This window comes from Erythranthe guttata, chromosome 14 (assembly GCF_056151865.1).
Source record: "Erythranthe guttata isolate IM_541 chromosome 14, IM_541, whole genome shotgun sequence".
Classification (NCBI taxonomy): domain Eukaryota; kingdom Viridiplantae; phylum Streptophyta; class Magnoliopsida; order Lamiales; family Phrymaceae; genus Erythranthe; species Erythranthe guttata.
This window is the reverse complement of record NC_142546.1, coordinates 19159328-19184766: the sequence shown is the minus strand read 5'-3', so window position 1 is coordinate 19184766 and position 25439 is coordinate 19159328. Positions and strand designations below refer to the sequence as shown.

The 25439-nt window shown below is 34.6% G+C and overlaps 4 protein-coding genes across 4 annotated transcripts; 2 read left to right on the top strand and 2 right to left on the bottom strand.

Moving 5' to 3' along the window:
• Positions 1–260: 260 nt before the first annotated feature.
• Positions 261–3640, top strand: LOC105957259 (E3 ubiquitin-protein ligase SP1-like). Its single transcript, XM_088813544.1, has 10 exons — positions 261–1011; positions 1119–1171; positions 1744–1868; positions 1948–2043; positions 2145–2297; positions 2394–2459; positions 2567–2682; positions 3065–3163; positions 3259–3308; positions 3406–3640. Exons 1-10 carry the CDS (start codon positions 881–883, stop codon positions 3429–3431), a joined length of 915 nt encoding a protein of 304 aa, XP_088669670.1. The 5' UTR covers positions 261–880; the 3' UTR covers positions 3432–3640.
• Positions 3641–6158: 2518 nt separating this feature from the next.
• Positions 6159–8124, top strand: LOC105957261 (E3 ubiquitin-protein ligase SP1-like). The gene is made up of 8 exons (XM_088812775.1): positions 6159–6323; positions 6410–6462; positions 7052–7176; positions 7256–7351; positions 7472–7624; positions 7710–7775; positions 7863–7940; positions 8068–8124. Exons 1-8 carry the CDS (start codon positions 6172–6174, stop codon positions 8122–8124), a joined length of 780 nt encoding a protein of 259 aa, XP_088668901.1. The 5' UTR covers positions 6159–6171.
• Positions 8125–9944: 1820 nt separating this feature from the next.
• LOC148765379 (uncharacterized) lies at positions 9945–10834 on the bottom strand. The gene is made up of 3 exons (XM_088812774.1): positions 10656–10834; positions 10224–10548; positions 9945–10115 (listed from the first exon to the last, which is right to left on the bottom strand). The coding sequence occupies exons 1-3, from the start codon at positions 10832–10834 to the stop codon at positions 9945–9947; spliced, it is 675 nt and encodes a 224-aa protein (XP_088668900.1).
• Positions 10835–22487: 11653 nt separating this feature from the next.
• LOC105957235 (putative E3 ubiquitin-protein ligase RF298) lies at positions 22488–23680 on the bottom strand. Its single transcript, XM_012981166.2, has 2 exons — positions 23084–23680; positions 22488–22942 (listed from the first exon to the last, which is right to left on the bottom strand). The coding sequence occupies exons 1-2, from the start codon at positions 23630–23632 to the stop codon at positions 22766–22768; spliced, it is 726 nt and encodes a 241-aa protein (XP_012836620.2). The 5' UTR covers positions 23633–23680; the 3' UTR covers positions 22488–22765.
• Between the last annotated feature and the right edge of the window lie 1759 nt (positions 23681–25439).

The window sequence follows — 25439 nt, the reverse complement described above, 5'->3', positions numbered from 1 at the left end:
AATTTTAAAATAAGGAAAATGAAAATGCAAGAGAATAGGAAATCAACGACTTTTAAAATCCCAATTGTATTTGGTACATGAGCAAAATGATGATGAGAAGGATTTTCTGAAAAATCCAATTCCATAATTTCGTTTCGTTCCTAGAAAAATTGACGAAGAAAACATCAAGTAAAATAAAAATAAAAATAAATTATTAATAAAAAATAAATTAAATTTAAAAACGAAAAATATCTAAAATAACCCCAAACCCACCGCCCGACCACCACCCATCCAACATACTCACCCAAAACAAAAATTGATACCGCATCGTATTGATTTGAAGATCAAATCTTCTTCTCCGATGGAAGGAAATTGGCTCACTATACCCATCCTTGCCCGGACGCCTGCATCGAAAATAATTACTGGCCTCCAATACTCCGCCGGCGGCACCCACCACAGCCGCAAGCTAAACAACAAACAGGAATTGGCCACGGTCCACGGCGGCGTTGTGGGGGCTGAATTGGGTGAAGTGGTGAGGGGATGGTGGTTATCGTCATGGTCGCTTTCTCCGGTGGATGACTTGCGGCGGTGATATGGTTGCTTTTGGTTCCGGAAAACATTTTACTTACACCCTTTTCCCCTTTATACCATTTGTATATACAGAATATTATCAAAAAAGATCTTAACTTTTTTATGTATTTTTTAATCTCGGGGGCCACCGCGCCACACCCCCCACCCAGCCCAGCCCAACCCACCAAGTGTTTCGGCTACTAATACCCTTTCTTCCTTAGCAAGTTAACTACTAGCTTCAATATAAAACCATTCAAGATAACTGTGCTCGTCGAAAAATCCTAGTCCCTTTTTGTTTACTGTGTTGGATATATTTTAAACCCAGCCATCCATGGATTGGTCTAAAGTCGCAACTGATTGGTCGAAAGTGGCAATTGATTGGTTAAAAATGATCCCAGTTGAAGGGGCGTCTTGCTGCATTATTTCGGCAATCTTTTGTGCTGAAGTAGTATTCTTGGAAGGGTTTGATTACTTTCTTGTTTATGTTTTCGTTTTTGTTTGTTTGATTCCTCGTTTCATTCAACTTGTTTGATTCAACTTTTCTTTTCTTTTTTTATTTCTCGTTCCAGGCATGCTAAGGATTTGGAATCTGCAACTAGGGTTAGTAAGTTGAAGGATTTGGGTAAGTCGAACCTCTTTAGATAAGATAGGACAATTTTAGTTTTGATCCTCTATGTTGGCCTATTTCAGAATTTAGTCCTGTTTCAGTTTTACATGCAATAACTTTGCAAATATAGTATTTTTAGTCCTATTTTGCATGATTTTTAATTTTATGATGCCACAAATAAACTTGACGCATTTTAATTTTACATATATGGTCACTTGAAAATTTATAAATTTGACATTTAACTTACTATTGGTAGAACTTTAATTATGTGAGACTACACATTTATAAACCAAATTAGAGGAGTATTTATAATTTTTAAGTCTCCATATAAATCAATTTCTACGAGTTTGTTATGTACATCATTAAACGACAGCTAAAATACAAAGTTTGAGCGAAATAGGACTAAAAATACTAATTTTGCATAGTTATTGCATGTAAAATTGAAACAGGACAACTTATAGGATAAAATCTCTAAAGAGACCAAGATATAGGACAAAAATTACAAATTTTCCTCTTTAGAACCTATCTCAGTCTCCGTAACTAGGGTTTGGAATCTGTAACTTGAATTAATCCATTGTTATATATAGCTCAATTATGCAGTGCTGCAAGCGCAGTGGTTCCTTTGGTGGTGGCGTTTTCTGGATTGGTTTCATCAGATACCCCAATCAAATGCGAGTACAGCGGTTTAAAGGGCGTAATCGTCGAGAATAAGGTAAAAAATAACCGACTAGTCACGTTTTCTCCAAAGTTTTATTGTACATTTTTTAGCCAATTTTGAATCCTTAATTTAGGAAGAGACTCATATCTTGAGACGCAATTTCCGAGGAGAATGGAAAAAAGAATCAATTCTTCCGTCTTCGGTGTGGAATGAAGTTCCTTGGTATCTGGTAAGCATAAACTTATATATGCTGTTCTAATCAAATAGGCATGATTACTAAATTTCTCTTAAAAAGCTTAATTTCGTTATAGTGAGTTTAATTGACAACAGGACGATGGCACTAGCCGTGTACGTGTTGCTGAAGCCCGTTCGGTTGAGGATTTCACTTTCACTTGTCTGCCAATGGCATGTGGAGGGGAAGTGTTTGAGAAGTCAATACAAACCCCAATTCAGGAGAAAATACAATTAGACACTGGTGCTAAGGTTTATAATATTTTTGTAATTATCTCAACTCCGATCCACATTTTTTTTAACTCCCCATATTGTTGCTGAAGTGATTAGGTAATCGTATTTTTATAGACTTTAGGAGTCCACAAGATCGAGCGAGTTCTCCCAATCGGTACATGCTTGACGGTTGTTGGTGAGGTATATATATATAAAGTTAATTTTATTTAATTTAATTTTATTATTTTATGGTACTTGTCCCCTTAAATGCATGTTGAATGCATTGTTTGGTTTTTTTATGTTACCAGGTGATTAAGGATGAAGCAGGAAATTTTGTTATTCAGAAACCATACGGAGGACACCCATTTTACGTCTCCTATAGATCAGTCAGCGAGACTATTGAAAATTTTCGGGAAACGTCGAGGTTTAGTTTTTCTCCTTGTATCACTAGTAGAAAAATAGTTTTTTTTAGTACGATCATTAACCGTAGCAAAACGTATCAAATTCGTACTAAAAAGGCTTTTGCTACGCATTTGCTACAAATTTGTCCAGTAGCATATACAGGCATGACAAAAGCTTTGCTACGGTAAATGGCCGTACAAAATATTTTTTTGCTACGGTAAATCTTAGTATTTACTACGACTTCAAAATTGTTCCGTAGTAAAAAATACCTTTTATTACGGTTTTTTACCGTAGCAAAAAATTTCGCAGTAATAAGCAAATTTGCTACTAGTGTATGTATGTTTTATGTAAATTAAAAGGACCTATTTCAAGCGTCTTTGATATGTATTTTTGTTTTCCTTCAGGTTTTGCATGTATGCGTCTGCGGCTTTCGGTCTAATTGGGGTGGTTCTCATTGCTAAGCATGCATTTCAGTACATGGAATTCAAGAAAATGCAAAAGAGGTAAACTTTATTCGTCATTTCTTACATGCGTATATGTTTGTATACATACGTAAATAGTGCCTTATTTTTTGCGGTTCGATTTAACCTCGTGACAGGGAAGCCGAATATAAACGTAGGCTTCTTGATGCTGCTGCTGCTAAACAAGGTAACCAATTAAGAGATATTAAATAGGTGCTGCTGTATATTTAGTAATTTAAAATTCGGTTAATTTGTTCTTGTTTTGTCTGATGATGATTTGCCAGCTTCAAGAAGAAGGAATGTTGCATGAGAGTTGCGTGATCGATCTAATACGACCCCGCATTTGTTCTAGGACATATTTTAAAATTCAGCTAATTTTTGTTTTATAAATCGACAATTGTGTGTGGGTGAATTGCGTTTATAGTTGAACAAGTTGTTGAGGATCGCATCTACTAACAAACATGAGAATCAAATCAATCGTCTATTTTTGGGATAATTACAGTTTTAGTCCTTATATTATACACTTTTTTCTTGGTCTTTATATTATACAGTTTTGGGATATCCTCCCAACCTTATGAACTCATCATCTTTCCCACTTCAAATTGATGTGGGGACTTTGTTTACACACCTAACAAATTAAGAGTTACGTCGAAAAAGAACGCGGTGTTCGAAGAACGGAGATTTATGTGCGGGCCGCTCGATCATCCCTCTATGTACCAAAACTGTGGCAAGAAGAGCTCGGCCTTCTCACAGATCTCGGCACCTTAAAGAAACGGTTCGAGGTATAAAGAGCGAAAAGAAGAAACGTGGACAAAAATGTTATTTCACAAAAGAAAAGAAATCATAAAACATTAAAATGTGGCCAAATCTCATTAATAGTAAAAATCATAAAACATTAAAATGTGGCCAAATCTCATTAATAGTTCCTCAGCTTAGTATTTAGTCCTACTTTAGTCCCTCATGTCCCAATTGTCTCATTATCATCCTTCAACTCTACAATCTATCTCAATATAGTCCTTCGTTCTATAATTTTGTTAACTTTAGCGAAATCTTTTGTTTATTGGATGAAATATTCTATTCTGACAATTATTTGTAATAAATTATAAATAAATTAATAAATACTAGAAATACATATTTATTGAATTAGCTCTTTAAATATTAACATAAGGTCATAAAAAATGTAAATGATTTTTTTATGAGAATATATGTAGATGACATATTATAATTATTTAAATATGTTTCTAAATTATATCTACAATATAGATGATTCGTTTTATATTAATATAAATTAATGTTTCGTAAAAATAGTAGGTTTTTAAGTTATATTTTTGTTGGTTGCAATATTATTTTTAAATTATAAACCTTATTATTTATTGAAAAAAGTCTTAAATTATCAAAAATAATTCTAACAGTGTAATATTCCATCCGTTTTTTAAAATATTCCGTTAAAGTTAACAGGTTTATACATCAAGAGATGACAATGAGATGAATTATAGAGATGAATGATGAAAATGAGACAATTGAGACATGAAAAACTACAGTGCAACTAAAGGTGACGATGAGGGACCATTTATGAGATTTGGCCTTCAAATGTAGAACAATGAAAGATAGGCGTTACTTTTAGGTCAGTCAAATGAGGAGTTTTAGACAATTAATCCTTTAATTTTTATGAAATGTACCTCATTTTTCTTTTAATTCTTAAATTTCCCTCCAATCATTTTTGTTTCAACTAAATTTTTGGCCTGTGTGATGCACGAGGCTGAAGTGAAATTACTACAAAATAAAGTTCAATTTCCCAGGGTTAACTAAGAGCAATTTTACTTATAACTAACTTCTTAAGAAAATAATTATCTTGATAACATGGGCATTGGAAATTGTTGGATATCTAAAGTTAAATTTAATTTATTGGGTATTAATTTTCTTCAAAAAATTATTTATTTATTTATTTCTAACTTAGTGATTAATTATTTTAGTACATAATTAATTAAGTCACTAACTCACTAACCATTATCTCTTCTAGCGTGTTTATTCAGTGATAATAAGGAGCTCTCGGATTTCTATAAATAGGAGAACTCCTCTTTAAATTGATGAAGAAAACATCAAGTAAAATAGAAATAAAAATAAATTATTAATAAAAAATAAATTAAATTTAAAAACGAAAAATATCTAAAATAACCCCAAACCCACCGCCTCTCCCGACCACCACCCATCCAACATACTCACCCAAAACAAAAATTGATACCGCATCGTATTGATTTCAAGATCAAATCTTCTTCTCCGATGGGAGGAAATTGGCTCACTATACCCATCTTTGCCCGGACGCCTGCATCGAAAATAATTACTACATCAAGTAGGCCTCCAATACTCCGCCGGCGGCACCCACCACAGCCACAAGCTAAACAACAAACAGGAATTGGCCACGGTCCACAGCGGCGCTGTGGGGGCTGAATTGGGTGAAGTGTTGAGGGGATGGTGGTTATCGTCATGGTTGCTTTCTCCGGTGGATGATTTGCGGCGGTGCCGCGGTGGTATGGCTGGTGCTGGTGGTGCAACCTGGCTTACTGTTCTTTTGGTTCCGGAAAACATTTTACTTACACCCTTTTCACCTTTATACCATTTGTATATACAGAATATTATCAAAAAAATCTTAATTTTTTTTTTTCATATTTTAATCTTGGGGCCCACCGCGCCACACCCGATTTGTTCGACCCTACCCAGTGATAAATACCGGGTGAATCTTCTGCTGTCACGTGTCTCTTTTTGTATTTTATAATATATTTCTCGCTAGGGTTTATTTAGGGGTTTTAAAAAAATAATAAAAGGGACACGTGGCAGCAGAAGACCCACCCGATGTTTATCACCGGGTGTAGGGTGGAAGGAGCCGCCACACCCCCACCCAGCCCAGCCCAACCCACCAAGTGTTACGGATAGTAATACCCTTTCTTCCTTAGCAAGATAACTACTAGCTTCAATATAAAACTATTCAAGATAAGTGAAAAACCCTAGTCCCTTTTTCTTTCCTGTTGGATATTATTTTAAACTCGGCATCCATGGATTGGTTGAAAGTCGCAATGGATTGGTCAAAAGTCGCAATTGATTGGTCGAAAGTCGCAATTGATTGGTCAGAGATGATTCCAGTTGAAGGGGCGTCTTGCTGCCTTGTTTCGGCACTCTTTTATGCTGTAGTAGTAATCTTGGAAGGGTTTGATTAATTACTTTCTTGGTTTATGTTTTTGTTTTTGTTTTTGTTTTTCTTTTTTTTTTTCTTTTTAATTTCTCTCGTTCCAGGCATGCTGAGGATTTGGAATCTGCAACTAGGGTTAGTAAGTTGAAGGATTTGGGTAAGTCGGGAAAATTATAGTTTTGGTCCTCTATGTTGGCCTATTTAGGAGTTTAGTCCTCTAACTTGTCATGTTTCAGTTTTACACTGCAATAACTTTGCAAATATAGTATTTTTAGTCCTATTTTGCATGATTTTTTTATTTTATGACGCGACAAAGAAACTTGACACATTTTACATATATGGACGCTTGAAAATTTATAGACTCGACATCTAATTTAAAATTTATAGACTCGACATCTAATTTACTGTTGGTAGAACTTTATTAATCATGTGAGACTACACATTTATAAACCAAATTAGAGGAGCATTTATAATTTTTGAGTGTCCATATAAATATATTTCTACGAGTTTGTTATGTACATCATTAAACGACAGCTAAAATTTAAAGTTTGAGTGAAATAGGACTAAAAATACTAATTTTGCATAGTAATTGCATGTAAAATTGAATAAGACAACTTATAGGACCAAATCTCTAACGAGACCAACATACAGGGCCTACATTACAATTTTCCCTATTTAGAACCTATCTCAATCTCGGTAACTAGGGTTTGGAATCTGTAACTTGAATTAATCATTGTTATATATAGCTCAATTATGCAGTGCTGCAAGCGCAGTGGTTCCTTTGGTGGTGGCGGTTACTGGGTTGGTTACATCAGATACCCCAATCAAATGCGAGTACAGCGGTTTAAAGGGCGTAATTGTCGAGAATAAGGTAAAAAATGACTGACTAATCAAGTTTTCTCCGAAATTTTTATTGTACATTTTGATCCAATTTTGAATCCTTAACTTAGGAAGAGACTCATATCTTGAGACGCAATTTCCGTGGAGTATGGAAAAAAGAATCAATTCGTCCGTCTTCTGTGAGGAATGAAGTTCCTTGGTATCTGGTAGGAATTGGGCTGGCTTTCTCTTGCTATAAAGCATACATATGTTGTCCTAAAATTTCATCACCATTAGAGTGAAATTTGGTTACAGTGTGTTAATAATTAGTTTGATTGACACACCAGGATGACGGTACCGGTCGTGCAAGTGTTCTTGATGCCCGTTCGGCAATTACATTAACATATGCTGGTTTGCCAATGGCATTAGGAGGTGAAGTGTTTGAGAGGTCAATACAATCCTCAATTCACGAGAAAATTGAATTAGACAAGGGTGTTAAGGTCGTCTGCATTTCTTTACGCTACGTTGTTGCTTAGCTTCTTGACATTAATTAGTATAACTAAATTGCCTATGTTATTTGTATAGACTTTAGGAGTACAGAAGATGGAACATGTTCTCCCAGTCGGTACATGTTTGACGGTTATCGGTGAGGTATGTATATATATATATATATTTTTTTTTTTCTTTTCTTTTTTCTTGTCCCCTTAAATGCATTGTTTGGTTTTTCTATGTTACCAGGTGATTAGGGATGAAGCAGGAAATTTTGTTATTCAGAAACCATGCAGAGGATTCCCATTTTTCGTCTCCTATAGATCAGTCAGCGAGATTATTCATTGTTATCGGGATGCGTCGAGGTTTAATTTTTCTCCTTGTATTTATGTTATATGTAAATTAAAAGGACCTATTCCAAGTGTCTTTGATGTGTATTTTTGTTTTCCTTCAGCCTTTGCATGTATGCCTCTGCGGCTTTCGGTCTTATTGGGGTGGTTCTCATTGCTAAGCATGCATTCAGCTACAAGAAAATGCAAAAGAGGTTAACATTATACGTCATTTCTTACATGGGTATATGTTTGTATACGTACGTAAATAGTGCCTTATTTATTGCTGTTCGATTTAACCTCGTGACAGGGAAGCCGAATATAAACGTAGGCTTCTTGATGCTGCTGCTGCTAAACAAGGTAACCAATCAAGAGACATGATATAGGTGTTTATTATATATTTAGTAATTTCAAATTCGGCTAATTTATTCTTGTTTTGTCTGACGATGATTTGCCAGCATCAAGAAGAAGGGATATTGCATGAGAGTCGCTAGACCAGACAGCGAGGAGACGGAAGATTAGTCGTGTGATCGATCTAATACGACCTCATTTCTTCTAGAACATATTTGGATATTGTGCTACTTGCATCAATTTTTGTTTTATAAATCTACAATTGTGTGTGGGTGAATTGCGTTTATAATTGAACAATTTGTTGGGATCGCACCTACTAACAAACATGAGAATCATCAAATCAGTTGAGTCGTCTATTTTCGGGATAGTTACAATTTTGGTCCTTATATTATAAACATCTTTATATTATACGGTGTTGGGATATCCTCCCAATCTTATAAACTCATGATTTTTCCCACCTCAAAGGACTTCGTTTACTACACCTAACAAATTAAGAACACCTAACAAATTAAGAGTTACGTCGAAAAGGTGATGTAAAATAATTTTGTAAAATAATTTTCTCGTTTGGTTTATAAGTAAAATATTTATTTTGTAAAACAATTTTCTCGTTTGGTTTATAAGAACACCTAACAAATTAAGAGTTACGTCGAAAAGGTGATGTAAAATAATTTTGTAAAATAATTTTCTCGTTTGGTTTATAAGTAAAATATTTATTTTGTAAAACAATTTTCTCGTTTGGTTTATAAGTAAAATATTATGTAACAAAATTGCACTAAAACCAGAAAATGTGATGTAAAATAATTTTCTTGTTTGGTTTATAACTAAAATACACATATGGATTTCCCTAAAAAAATTGAGGAAAATGTGTCATTCTATCTTCGTCCCTTCACACTTCTTTTGGGTTAGAATTTCTTTTAAAATAAAAAAATATATCTCTTTTTAGAATTTATTTTGAAATAAAAATGATCCAAACAAAGCCTTAGTTTTTAATAACAATTCATTTTTATTTTCATTTTTATTTTCATTTTACTTGGTATTTTTCTCGCCATTATCTGTGATCCTTTAAGTTGGCTTTCTAATCCAACTTAGACCAACTAGATTGAGATTTCATGTCGGGTGCATGTTGAGTGCATGTCAAGTGAATGTCGTATGCATGTTGGATGCATGCCGGGTGCATGTTGGGTGAATGTCGAGTGAATGTTGTGTGCATTTCAAGTGAATTTCTAGTGAATGTGGGGTGCATGTCGGGTGCGCGTTGGGTGCATGTTGGGTGAGAGAGATATACATGCATGAATGAAAATTCGAAGTCAAAATGGTATAAATAAAAGCGAAATGAAATTTTAGTTAAACAATTATATAATATATATAAAAAAAAAGAATTATTCGAGCCTAGAGATGTATTTGATCTCTGGTCCTCCGCCCATCCCAAGCCAAACGCGCCCTTAGCAGTCTGGTACATCTCGATCTGCATAGTGACCCGATCCTGAACCCGCGGATCCCAGGTAGTCCGTACAACACAACACAACAAACCAGTTGCAACTTCTGGGTCGATAAACATATCGCTCGTGTAGAAAAGATTGGGGTTCAAATAGTAACCCGCCTCGTGAATCGGGGTGTATAGTACTCCACTCCAAATCTCGTCTATCACTTTTCAAAACCTCGTGTATTGTGCTTTGTTCTTTTTGAACCCTTGTTTAATAGTCTCCTTCGCTTGATCCATCGTTTCGTATATATATCCCATCTGCTCCTTATTATTATTCCCCGTCTTCCATTGTATTACGCGCACGAGAGGTATAGCTGCTTTGAGCACATCCGATGCCCCCTTCCAAAAAGATTCATCACTCACCAAATCAAATACTTCGTCCCAACCCTAGTCTGCCAAAAAAATGGGAGAGCGAAACAATTTGGTCAATATTTTTTTCTCCAAGACGATATTCTCGAGGGTTAAGAAAGGCTGCGTTGAATTGATCTTCGAACACTGCTGAAAAAACTCACGACCGTCCGTTTTCTCCTTCGGATACTTGAACGCATTATGGTTTCCGTAAATAAATCTCGTAAATATTTTCGCCTTCTCCAGGATTTCTTTGATGACGTCCATTTCCAACAATTTCTCCAGCATGAGCTGCATGCAGAAAGATCCGTTCACCGACCAAAATATTTGTCGGTATTTCTCCGCCAATTCCTTCGCCACTTCCTTGGTAAAAATAGAATTCGAGGATGTAATAACTTGAACCACATTCTCAATCCCAACTTCACTGAACACTTTATTGAATAACATTTTCATTTCGTCAATTTATCCAATATAATCGGAAATATCGTACGTGCTGAGATAAATGGTTGCTCTCGGTGAGTCATCTAAAACATTGACGAAATCCCTTCCCGTTTCACCCTTCCATTCATCGAGCAAGATAGTGCATCTGTGTGCGCCCACGAATTCCTAGCATCGTCGAAATATTTAGTCACTTCTTTTAATGCATCTTGAAATAACGGCCCTTTTAGCTCCTCGAGAGTGGGGATGTGGCACTTTCTAGGGCCCCCCATGTTGTGGAAACTTGGGAAACTTACTGAATGAAAATCGAGCCCATTTTCCAATAAGAATCTTGCAATATCCTCTTTGGTTTCGTTTATCGATGGATCAACTTCTGTGGTGGAATTTTGTGGATGATTACTATTATCATGCTGGTTTGAGATGGAAGATGATTCGACCCCGATGTTGTTTTGTGATGATTGATTTGTTTGAGTGACTTATTCCGTATCAAGAAGCTTCTCCACCGGACCCTCTTGAGCTGAAATTTCGATGCACCCTCACATGTTTGGCTCAGTATTCGAATCTCACTTTTTTAGCTCTGGACATTTGCCCCCATAATTCGACCACCATTTTGCTGCAATTTAAAATTAACAATAAATAAATAATTAATATCAAGAATTAACCGAGCTTAATGTCGTTTAAATTTTATGATACCGTTTTCGATTTCAAATGTGATTTTAACCATTTTTTATGTCTGAATTATGCAAAACTCAAAACATCAAATTTGTAAAGTTGGCATAATAATCCAACTTATACCAACTCGATTGAGATTGCATGTGGATGTCGGGTGCATGTCAATTTTCAGGTGCATGTCGAGTGAATGTCGGGTGCATGTTGGGTGCATGTCAAGTAAGAGAGATATGCATGGATTAATGAACATTCGAAGTCAAAATGGTATACATGAAAGCGAAACGACATTTTAGTTAAACAATTGTAATATATATATATATATATATATATATATATATATATATATATATATATATATATATATATATATATATATATATATATATATATATATATATATATATATATATATATATATATATATAATCGAACCTGGAGAAGTATTGTCGGGGAATAAATCGTTCCTCTTCATTTTGGACGGTGAAGTTGTAAAGTGTGTATGTATGCAACTCAAATGTGCCTGATAACATAATACAAGAACACTAGTCAGAATCATTACATAAATATATTCCAATTTCAAGACAACATAATAAGATAAAAATAAATATACTAATAAAAATCCAATTGTATTAACTCAGAACACCAAATTTGTAGTCCTTTAAGTTGGCTTTCTAATCAAACTTAAACCAACTAGATTGGGAATTGCATGTTGGGTGCATGTCGAGTGAATGTCGGGTGCATGTCAGGTGAATGTCGAGCGCATGTTAGGTGCATGTCGAGTGAATGTTGAGTGAATGTCGGGTGGATGTCGGGTGCGTGTTGGGTGCAAGTCGAGTGAGAGAGATTTGCATGCATGAATGAAAATTCGACGTAAAAACGGTATAAATAAAAGCGAAATGACATTTTAGTACACAATTGTAATATATATTTAAAAAAAAAAGTAATCGAACCTGGAAAAGTATTCGATCTCTGGTCCTCCGGCCATCCCAATCCAAACCCGCGCTTAGCATTCTGGTACGTCTCGATCTGCATAGTGACCCGATCCTGGACCCGCGGATCCCGTACAACACAGCACAACTAAAACATTGATGAAATCCCTTCCCGTTTCACCCTTCCATTCATCGAGCAAGATAGTGCATCCTGTGTGCGCCCACGAATTTCTAGCCTCGTCGATATATTTAGTCACTTCTTTTAATGCATCTTGAAATAACGGCCATTTTAGCTCATCGAGGGTGGGGATGTGGCACTTTCTGGGACCCATCATATTATGGAAACTTGGGGAACTTACTGAATGGAAATCGAGCCCGTTTTCGAAGAAGAATCTTGCAATATCCTCTTTGGTTTTCTTTATCGATGGATCAACTTCTGTGGTGGAATTTTGTTGATGATTATTATTATCACGTTGGTTTGAGATGGAAGATGATTCGATCCCGATGTTGTTTTCGGGTGATCTATTTGTTTGAGTGAGCTCTATCTTTAGCTTATAAGCTGTTCTTGTGTCGGCGAATAAATTGTTCCTCTTCATTTTGGGCAGTGAAGTTGTAATGTGTGTATGTATGCAGCTCAGATGTGCCAGCCTGATAACATAATACAAGAACCCTAGTCAGAATCATTACATAAATATATTCCAATTTCAAGACAACATAATAAGATTACTTAAGATAAAAATAAATATACTAATAAAAATCCAATTGTATTATTTGGGCCATGATAAAATAATATTTGTTGGTCTAGCTACTCGGAAAATTATTGGGTTTACCATATATCGAAAAAAGTTCAGTAATTTAATTAATATTTAGTAAATCAAGACTAATTAGCCTAACTCCTAACCAAACGAGGCCTTATTACATAACTAACTTCAGTGGTAAAAGAATATTATTGCAATTTCCAACATCCTTGACGAGTACATAGTATATGTTCTTGACTTTTTGTGTAAATAATTCGGACTCTTAACCTGATTGTCCTAGTTCAGATAATTATATCCAATGTTGTTAGAACCGGACCGAACCGGCCGGTCGGACCGGTTCGACCGTGACCCGGCAATAAAACGGTCCGGTCTGACATCTAAAACCGGAAAAATGGAATACCGGAGTCAAATGACCAAAATCAGGTTCGACCGGGTAAAATCCGAGAACCGACGAGTCAGTCAAGGAACTCGATTTTCGGCCAAAACGCCTCGAATCACCGCCGAGTTGGTTATTTGTGGCTAGATTTGAGCGAACATTCACAGACTTAGTAGTGAGTGGCCGGATCTAGTCAAGATTGGTCGAAGTATTTTCAGATATGATTATAAGTGATCGAATAGGGGTGGCCGATTGCCGGATTTGAAGAATAAAAAATGAAAAAATATAGAGTATAAGCAATAAAATATAGTAAAAAGTGAGGTGGAGTAGATAAAAGTGAAAATAATAAGCGAGAGATTAAAAATATAAAGAAAATAATATTTTTAAACCATTAAAATTAATAAAATAATGGCATATTATAAAAGATCAAAAACTCGGTTGGACCGGTTCGACCCTATAAATCCATGACCCAAATAGTCGTCCGGTTCTATAGTCGCTTCGGTTCTGAAAACATTAATTATATCTCTATAAACAAAAAGAATAAAGAAAAAAAAAAGCCGGAAGCTTTATTATTACCCTTACATGTGAGACGAAAAGCGAACACGACAATTTTTTAAATATAATACGAAGTATTAGATTTTTTACAATAAGCATCTAATTTTGAAATAAGAGGAGAAAAATATACAAAATATTACGCCCGTTATTTATATTTAAGCGTCGTTTAAGGTATATGCAATAATCCTAATAAATGACATTCATTCTAACAGAAAATCCCAAAACTACCATTTACACATATTTAGAAAATATATTTTTTATTCCACATAAATCCTCATAAATGATAAATGACAAAATAGGTAAAACGAAAATAACTCACCCTTGAAAGTCTAAAGCGGCGACGCGTAATATATATTGGAAAACAATTTATGGCTTAAGAGACAATTAAAAAGAAAACCGGGTAAGTGTTGCAACTCCAAAAATTATATAACACAAACTCTTTAAAAAGGGGAAAAAGGGTCCGAAAATGCAGAAAATATAAACTTAGGGGCAAAAATACATATTCCAAAAATACCTCTTTATTTAAAAAATAAATCCTAAACTTACGGGACTAATTTGCAAAATCCAAAAAAACCAAAACCCTAGTAGGTTTTCATTCTCGAAAACTCGCTGCTTCGGAAACTAATTAAAAGTATCCGCCGCTTTGAAATATAAAAGTATCCGCCGCACAACTATTTGCCATTTTGGCCACAATCAAAACACACACACTCACACACATTTCCGATCTAAAACATTTTAGATCGGAAATTTTCATTCCGGCAACTATAACGGAATTCCGGCGAACCATGATCACATATAAATAATGCGTTCCAAATTTAAATTCCCCTAGATTGTAAAAAAAATAATATGTATAGTGTATCTCTATGTTTCAATCAAAAAATTATCATCCCGGAAACCCTACGCCGGTAGGGCGGTACTGTGTCGGATGTCTCGGATCTCAATTAAACATCAAATTTACCTTAAAATCTCATGAAAAACACCTAATAATAATTTAATAATTTCTTGAAAATTCAAAAGGAAAAATAAAAGTCTAAAAATTAAAGAGAAACCTGAAAACCCCTTGAAAAAGGGGGAAAAAGGAGGAAAAGATTGGATGAATTTCTTACAAACCAGGGACAAAAATAAACAACCTCCTCAAAAAAATGAAATATACAACTTGAATACATGAATAATAACCCAAGACAAATCAAAGAAAAAACAGTCACAAACGGTAAATGATATGTAAAAACGATTAAAAAAAAAATTAAAAAGAATACTTACCGTCTAGTTTAGCCTTCGCATGCAAGTGCAACCCCTCTTTCTTTAGCTTTTGGAATGTAATAATGATGAGAGAAATGAGAGAAATTTTGTAGTGAAATAATATTGTTCAATGCCAAGGGTCAAACATTATTAATGAGCTGCGTACTATCCACGCTGGTAAATCCATCTGACGCGTGGGTGCTCAGTTGTTCCTTTTTTGTGTACGAAATGACCGGGTCGGGTTATGAACCACCCGATTTTATTTATGGGTCTCAGTTATCCATTCATAGTTTATGTAGCACGAAAACTTTAATTTCTGAGTGTATTTGTGTTTCAAACACATTTCTTATCTGACACTCGAGGACACCTGTTGGACACCATATGTGCTATAGTGTGCAATTTCTAAAAGGTTATAAACATGTTTGAATAGAAAATTTACAAATATTTTTGTTGCTTCACTACTTATTTATACAATTTAATGATCAGTTATAAATTGATAGTGGATAATGATATTTATTTGATATATTTATATGGAAATATATTTTAAAAATTAAATATAAATAAAATATAAAATATGTTTATATAGCGTATTTATAAATATAACTCTATACGTTTAATGACTGAAATGCTATTCATATAACGTTTTTTACTAGCTTGCAGTGCGATTTATTTCAATTGTAATTTGTCTAAAAAATTAAAAATTGCCCACCATTTCGTGTTATAGCCCACGAAATGAATTGAACATATTTGTGTACAAACGCACGAAATATATGTGTTTATTGATATAGAACACGGAGGACGAAACCCCTAATATTTTTTGGGAATTTAACCAACTTATTTGTCAATAGTCAAATAAATACAATAAATTCACATAAATATTCTTAAGCTCAAGTACTAATACAAATTGAACTAAAATTCAAATACAAATAAAAATTATAATAAAAGAACACGATGGAAGTAATTTTTGACTTTTAATCACACAAGGAAACCTAAATCTTCTACTAAGTTGAGACATCTATAAAAGGGCAAAGACCAAGCACGAATCAAGACACTTTTTACACAATCTTAGAGGAAGAGGAGCGTGAGAACGGGGAATCGAAGACGGAGAATTGACAAATTGTCATCATATATTCTTCTTTCATCCATCTTTTCGGAATCTATGTCTTTTAATATTTTTATTATGTTTTTCGTAGAGAACATGAGTAGCTAAGCTTTTAATCTAGGATTTTATTAGAACCCTATGTGGTGATTCGAACCTATTTTTCTAATATTATGCAAGTTTAAATTCCATGATTATTTCTTCTATTTGATCTTATTTAGCGCATGAACCTAGCTAATTTATGTTGCTATGTGTTATTGTTAGAATTTATTGACAGATCGTTTTAATAATTAGAACAGAGATAGAAGAACCTTCGAGTAGTTTTCACCGGATGAGTGTGTCAATTGCATGTATTATGGTAGACATACAGATAATACCTTAGGTAGCCGTTTACGAGACTTGTTATTTAATGTTTTATTAATAATTGGTTTGCATAGACATTTAGTGAATCGTTTATGAATAATAGACTCATAATACACGCGACAGCGGGTTATGAGTAATTTAGTATCTCGGGTTAATAATCAGGAATGGTAACTTGCATGATAGATGATTAATTGGGTGATGATTTATCGCATAGGGGAAGATAAAATCCTAGATCCGTTTTTATATTGATACTTTCTCGTGATTATTTGCTTTCGTAATTAGTTTAATTATTTAGTTGATTATATTTGATCACATTAGCTTGCGTAGGCTGGATAAAAATCATATTTTTTAGAATTTGGTACCTAGGATTAGGTAATTTGATTATTCCATGTGGGATCGATCCATTTTTACTACTTGTTTGCGATACGTGCACTTGTGTGTTAGATATTTAGCCCAACAGTGGACGTTTAAAAAAATTCATAGTTGGAAGTGGTGTTTGTAATTACCCAATTAGGAGTGACTTTTTATTTTTTTGAATTAAATTTAAGTCCATTATAAGGGGAAGTAGGGGAGGGGGAGCTCGAACCCTAGACCGTTACCTTAATTGGGAATGGTATTTTTATAAGGGCATATTCGTGAGAACCCCTTCTACCTTTTTTTTTTTTTTTAATAAAATGGGTCTAATCACTTTTCCCTTATTAGTGGTAGACACACTCCTTTCTTTATTCCAAATCTTCCATTTCTAATTATTAACTACCCATTATGCACTACCTCATGCATTCTTTTTTTCTATAATATTCGTCTTTTATTTATTTCATTAAAAAAAAAATTCTTTTTCCAGTTTCTTTTTGTTGGAATTTTTTGTATTCTTAAATGAACTATAAACTTCCCGAAAACAACTATAAAAATTTCAAAATCAAATATAATTTCTTTTTGTTTTTTTCATTAATCAACTATAAAATTCCCAAAAACAACTATAAAATTTTCAGAATCAACTATAACTTCTTTTTTATTCTTATAAATTAATTATAAAAATATCGTAAACAACTATAAAATGTGGTGTTCAACAGTAGATTTACCAATATAAAATCAACTATGAATTATCAAATTCAACTAAGAAATTATCGAAATCAATTAAAAATTATCGAAATCAACTACAAAAAAGCACCATGACTATCACACACACAACTTGATTTTTACGTATTTCTTCACAACTCCACCTCCAACAACAAACCAAAGAATTGGAGCAATTATCAAAAGTCCACCACCTACACATTTTTTTTGATTAAAATGTAAATATTATAAATAAATAAAAAATCGTAGACAAGTACAACGGGTATACCCGAGAAAATTGCAGAACTTAATGCAGAAATTAATGCAGAAAGCATAAAGAAATAAACTAACGTAAAAGCAAAAATAAAAGTGGGGAAAACCCACATAAGCCTAGCATCTAACTTAGTAGTAAAATAACTGTAAATAACAATAATATTATTGTCAACCACATCAATATTGTTATTTTTTGGGGTTTTTTTTGTGTTGATAGAGTTATTCACGGAGTAACGTAATAATATTACTACCTATTATTGTAATATTATTGTAAACACAATAATATTACTGTTGTTATAGTAATATTACTGTCAATCAGAGTAATATTAATTATTTTGGCGTTTTATTATGTTTACCTTTGTTGAACAGTAATATTATTACTGTTAATAATTATTTTGGCATTTTACTATGTTTACCTTTGTTGAACGGTTTTATTATAGTAATGCTTTTTGTTGTGTTAATATTACTATGCTAGAGATTAATATATAAATATTATTGTATTAAACTGTAGTATAGTTATTTTTACTGTGTTTAACAGTAATATAGTTAATATTATTGTCAACCTCAACAATATTGTTGTTTAAACGGGGGACAAAAAGATATTGAAGAAAAGAATTAAAAAAAAAAAACAGACAAACAAAAGTCAACGCCGATTGACCAACGGTCAACGGCGGTGACGGACAAAATTGTCCATAAAAATGTGTCGTGGGCCAAAATTGAATAATAACAATTTTTTTAATTGTGTGTATATACAATCACATGAAAAAAAGTAAAAATGAAAGATCGTTCAATTGAGATAAGAAACACCAAATTTGAACATTTTTTCTCTGAATTATACAAAAGTCAAAACACCAAGTTTGTAGTCCTTTAAGTTGGCATTATAATCCAACTTAAACCAACTAGATCGAGATTGCATGTGGGGTGCATGTCGAGTGGATGTCGTGTGCAATGTTGGGTGCATGTTAAGTGAATGTGGGGTGCATATGTGCATGTCGAGTGAATGTCGGGTGCATGTCGGGTGCGTGTCGGGTGCATGTCGAGTGAATGTCGGGTGCATGTTGGGTGCGTATTGGATGCATGTCGAGTGAGAGAGATATGCATGCATGAATGAACATTCGAAGTCAAAATGGTATAAATAAAAGCGAAACAACATTTTAGTTAAACAATTGTAATATATATTGTAAATAAAATAATCGAACGTGAAGAAGTATTCGATTTCTGGTCCTCCGGCCATCCAAAGCCAAACACGCGCTTAGCATTCTGGTTCCGTCTTTCTTTGACCTTTCCTAGGTCCTCGTCCAGCTCAGCATTTCTACAGTTGAGACTCGTTAGTCCCTCGACGACTCAACCCTTCTCCCTTTCGCACGATTCCAGTTTCTTGAGTTTTTCTTGCTCCCTTCTCCGAGCTTCACACACGTTATTAGCCGATGTCAAAGCCTTCAACCTAGCATCTTCCATCATCTCCTTCAACTCCAAATTCTCCTCTTCGAGGCGGCGAAGAGTAAGTCTAGCCAGTTCGATCTTTCGAATCATGTTTTCCGATTTTGTCGTAACCTCCTCCAAAGTCCGACTCTCCTTGTTAAATTTGTTGAGCTCTTTTTTTCTTGCTTCAGTAATTTCAACTCACTTTGGGACTTTTCCACCATTATCGCAGCCTGCATAACCTTCTCGTTCGCCCAATCACGCCATCCTTTGATCTCTTTCTCGAGGGCTTCCTTATGTGCCACTAGCTTATTATAAGTTGTTCTTTTGTCGGGGAATGAATCGTTCCTCTTCATTTTGGATTTCGAATATTGTGTGTATTCGATGTGCCTGATATCATAATACAAGAACACAAGTCAGAATCATTACATAAATATATTGCAATTTCAAGACAACATAATAAGATTACTTAAGAGATAAATTAAATATACTAATAAAAACCCAATTGTATTATTTGGGCCGTGATAAAATATTATTTATGAGAATCATCTATATGTTGTTAACATATAGGCTCACCTCGAGATCGTGTGTAGTGAGAGAATTACGGCAATGAGGTTTGTGACGACTAAAGAGTTGATGTCTCTTAGGCTACGCAAAAGGACTCCGGTCCATGAGCATGGTTTGAGATGACTCGCTCCCAAAGAAGTTGCGTGACCACAATGTCGTTTCCCACCAGAGTTCTCGGTGAATCTCATGCTGTCTTCACTAACTACCTCTTATGAAACGTTCATAATTAATTTCAATGAAAATATGGTTGAATCTCTTTTTGAAAGAGTTGGTCAACATCTTGAAATATGAGTTGGTTATAAAGAGGACAAGTCCGTTTTGTCTTCGGCACTTTCTGTATCTTTTACTAAGAATAGTTCGAAGTCGAAGAAGAGAGTAAAAGGAAAATAGTTTTCAATCGAGCAAAAATAGACTAGGGGTGAATCGAGTATTCGCAAGGATAAAGAAAACAAGCATATAAGTGATGCTTGCTTCCAATGTGGAAAGACAGACCATTGGGCTCTGTAAACTGCACGGAGTGCCTTGATCGGAAATGTTTTGAGAAAGGTGCGTTTTTCATTTAACCTGAACTCAATATAGAAGATAAACCGACACAACTTTGGTACGTTAGATTAGGACATATTTCTTTAAGACGAATGAATGAGTTTGCATGTGAGGGATTATTCACGTTGGATGAAGTGAACTCAGTGCGGGCTTATGAATTTTGTTTAACAAGAAAAATGTCCAAATTACCATTAAAAGGGACGACAAATAGAGCGTGTTGAAGGTCTCTTGGATTTGATCTATACAGACATGTGTGGTCCACTATGTATTAGTGCCACGTGTGGTTTTAACTACTTTGTAACCTTTACCGATGATTACTCAAGGTATGGTTACGTATACTTGATGAAGTACAAGTTTGAAATATATTAAATGATCAAAGATTTTGAAAACGAAGTAGAAAAGCAATTCATACGAAGTATTAAGAAACTACGATCCGATCGTAGTGGAAAATACTTAAATGATGAGTTTATCGACTATCTCAAAGAGAACGAGATTCACTATGTTACCATCGTACTTATAGGATCATGCACTCCATACCGCCACGTATTTACTGAATAGGGTTAACACCAAAGCAGTTAGTTCCACACCATATGAACTTTGGCATTCCGGAAAATCCACTTACATGAAGTGGCTAGTGGGAGAAGAGTTGAATAGTCGATCCAACTTATGCTATTTCGTGGGATATCTCAAAAATTGTTTTAGATACTTATTCTACTATCCCTTGAAACGAAATTGTTTGTCTCGGAAATGCCACCTTCTTAATGAAGAAGGTTCTATGCGATAGAATAGGTGTATGGTAGAACTCGAAGAAATTCGAGAACCACGAATTGAAGTTCTAACACCATAAATAGAACAAGAGCCAACCAAAATCAAATAACCCATTAATGTACCTTCTCAACCATCTATGTGTAGATTCGAAAGGATCCGTAGAGAACTCAATAGGCTAACCCTCATCGAAGGTAGTTAAAATGAATTTGACGAGAGATGTGATCCAAGAACCTTCAATGGGGTTGTATTTGATGCAGTAAGGGACATTGGCTTAACACCATGAAATCCAAAATGAATTCCATGTACTCCAACAAGGTATCGACCTTGATGGATCCACCTAAAGGAATCTTTCCCATAGGATGCAAGTGGATCTATAATCTTTAAGTTGGAATAGATGGAAAGGTATCGACCTGTAAAGCTAGATACGTGGAAATGAGTTATACTCCAAGACAAGTTGTTGTATGTGAGTTAACTTTTCACGAAACATTATGCTATAATTCCATTAGGATTCTGCTAGCCATTTCTGCTGGTATGACTACGAAATATGGAAAATTGATATGAAGATCACCTTCCTCAATGGCGAGATTGAGGAAATCAGAGTGGTGCAGCCGAAAGGCTTCATATCTTCTGGAACTTAGCAAAATAGGGTTTGCAAAATTCCAGCGATCCATTTATGGATTGAACCTAGAATCCCATAAATTGGAATGTTCGATTCGACACAAAAATCAAGCAATTGATTCAGTGACAATTTTTCCTGTTGTCATCTAAAATGGAGTTTATGTGATGATTTTCATTTTTGTCTCATAAATTATTCTTTACGAGACGAATTTATATTTCTTCATAAGATCTCTACTCTACTTTGACGAATTTGAGTTTCGTCACAATAAATTGTCACATAAAAAGTTTTTTTTTTTTGTAGTGAATATGGGGAATGAGAAATTGAGAATTTTAAAATTGAAATAGAGGGAAAGAACCACATGTCAACTCCACGTTATTTTTTTGTCACATTATCTCAGTGTATTAGCCATATCGGTATTTAACTGCCAGATCGACATCACATGCGCCACATGTGATATTTCCGTCCAAGTTGACTAACTGAGTTAACGGCAGAACGTAAATTGTTGAAAAGTGACAAGTTTGAGGACATCTTTCGTGGATGAAAAAATTTGAGAACATAAATCGTTTTTAGTGATAAAATATAGGGACATAAACTGTAATTTCCCCTTCGAGTGTCGATTTCACGATAAACCTCGAATAGAAACCATAAAACATAAGAACCTCAATTGCAATTTACAAGTCAATCCGAACACAAAACAAAAAAATCATAAATTCAACAATTGAATGTCAGGTTAATATCCATAGATGTCCACGAAAATATGAGAAAAACTCGGGGAATAACCGAAAAGTGATGGTGGTGTGCAACAGTAGAAAACACCGGAGGGTATTTAGGAGTACATTTTGGGTAAGAGACAACTAAGGCATTGGAAAAACGAGGAGCAAGCAACACTCGTTTCATTTTCCAAAAATAGAATCTCACGATAGTCATAAACCAAAACCAGCACATGTATAAAAGAAGAAACTCTTCCATGCTATTTTTCGAGATTCTCGGTTTTGGCCTTCAGTGTCTGCTTGTTTTTTTCCGCCGTTTGTGTGATGGTGTCATCTTGCATTTTCATCAGATCATTGAATTCTTTCCTTTTCGCCCTCAAGAAATCAAGTTGCGCGCTCACTTTTAGCATCTCCTTCTTCTCGTGCTCGATCAGAACCTGTAAAAACATACAACTTCTTTCAGCTTCTTATAACATTCTTGAGATAATTCATAACCATAAAACCCTAAACCCTAAAAGAAAACCCGAAAACCCAAAAACCCAAAACCCTAAAAACGAAATATAAATATAAATATATACCTTCAACTGGTTCCGTCTTTCGTTGACCTTTCCTAGGTCCTCTTCCAGCTCAGCATTTTTACGGTTGTGACACGCTAGTTCCTCGACTAACAGAGTTAACTCCCTTTCGCACGATTGCAGTTTCTTGAGTGTTTCTTGCTCCCTTCTCCGAGCTTCACGCACGTTATTAGCGGATGCCAAAGCCTTCAACCTAGCATCTTCCATCATCTCCTTCAACTCCATATTCTCCTCTTCGAGGCGGCGAAGAGTAAGGCTATCCAGTTTGATCTTTCGAACCGTGTTTTCCGATGCAATGTGCATTTCAGACAGCCGTTTAGTCGTAACCTCCTCCAAAGTCCGACTCTCCTTGTCAAATTTGTCGAGCTCTTCTTTCTCTTGCTTCAGTAATTTCAACTCACTTTGGGACTTCTCCACCATTATTTCAGCCAGCATAACCTTCTCGTTCGCCCAATCGCTCCATCCTTTGAACTCTTTCTCGAGGGCTTCCTTATGTGCCACTAGCTTATCATAAGTTGTTCTTCCGTCGGGGAATGAATCGTTCCTCTTCATTTTCGATTTGGAATATTATGTGTATGTATGCAGCTCAGATGTATGCAGCTCAGATGTGCCTGATAACATAATACAAGAACACTAGTCAGAATCATTACATAAATATATATTCGAATTTGAAGACAACATAATAAGATTAGTTGAAATAAAATTAAGTACACTAATAAAAAGTCAATTGTATTAATTTGGGCCATGATAAAATAACATTTATGGGTCTAGCTACTTCGAAAATTATTGGGTTTACCATATATTGAATAAAGTCCAGATATTTAGTTAATTATAAATAATCTCTCCATCCAAACGAGACCTAGTTACAGAACTAATTTCAGTGGCAAAACAGTATTATTGCAACTTGCAACATCCTTGCAGAGTAGAATAGATAGTATATGTTCTTCACTACATCTGTGAAGAATTTGAACTCCTAACTTGATATTCCTAGTTCAGATAATTATATTTCAATACAAAAAAAAAATAACACGAAAAAATTAAGTTTCATTGTTTCCTAATGTTGTTAGAACCGGACCGAACCGGACGGTCAGACAGGTTCGACCGTGACCCGACAATAAAGTGGTCTGGTCTAACATCTAAAACCGGAAAAATCAAAAACCGGGGTCAAATGACCGAAATCCGGTTTGACCGGGCAAAACCCGAGAACCGACGAGTCAGTCAAGGAACCCAGTTGAGTTGGTTATTTGTGGCTAGATTTGAGCGAACCTTCACAAACTTAGTAGTGGGTGGCCGGATATAGTCATGAGTGGTCGAAGGATTGTGGGATATGATCATGGGTGATCGAATAGGAGTGGCCGATTACCGGATTTGAAGAATAAAAATCGAAAAATATAGAGTATAAGCAATAAAATATAGTAAAAAGTGAGATGATGTAGATAGAAGTCAAAATAATAATTGGGAGATTAAACATATAAAGAAAATGATATTTTTAAAACATTAAAATTATAAAATAATGGCATATTAAAAAAAATCAAAAACCCGGTTGAACCGGTTCGATCCTATAAACTCATGACTCAAATGGTCGTCGGTTCTATAGTCGATCCGGTTCTGAAAATATTGATAAGACGAAATGTGAACTCCTCAAATTTGTTTAAATAAAATACTAAGTATTAGATTTTTTACAATCAGTAACTAATTTTGAAATTAGAGTAGAAAAATATATAAAATATTACGCCAGTCTTTTATTTTTAAGTGTTGTTTAAGGTATATGCAATAATCCTAATAAATGAGATTCATTCAAATAGAAAAGCACAAAACTACAGATATTAAGAAATGATATTTTTTCTCCACATGAATCCTCATAAATGATATAGGGCAAAATAGGTAAAACGAAAATAACTCAGTCTTAAAGTCTAAGGCAACACGTAATATATATGGGAAAAAGTTTTATGGCTAAAGAGACAATTAAAAAAAAACCGTTAGTGTTAAAACTTCAAAAATCATATTACAAAAAGGGCCAAAGGGTCCGAAAATGCAGAAAATATAAATTTAGGGGCAAAATTAAAAATTCCAGAAATTTCTATTTATTTTAAAAAGAAATCATAAACTTACGGGACTAATTTGCAAAATCCAACAAAAACCGAAACCCTAGTAGGTTTTCATTCTCGAAACCTCGCCGCTTTGAAACCTAAAAGTATCCGCCGCACAACTATTTGCCATTTCCGCCAACACCAAAAACACACACACTCACACATTTCCGATCTAAAACATTTCAGATCGGAAATTTTAATTCCGGCAACTATAACGGAATCCCGGCGAACCATGAACACATATAAATGAGGCATTTCAAATTTAAATT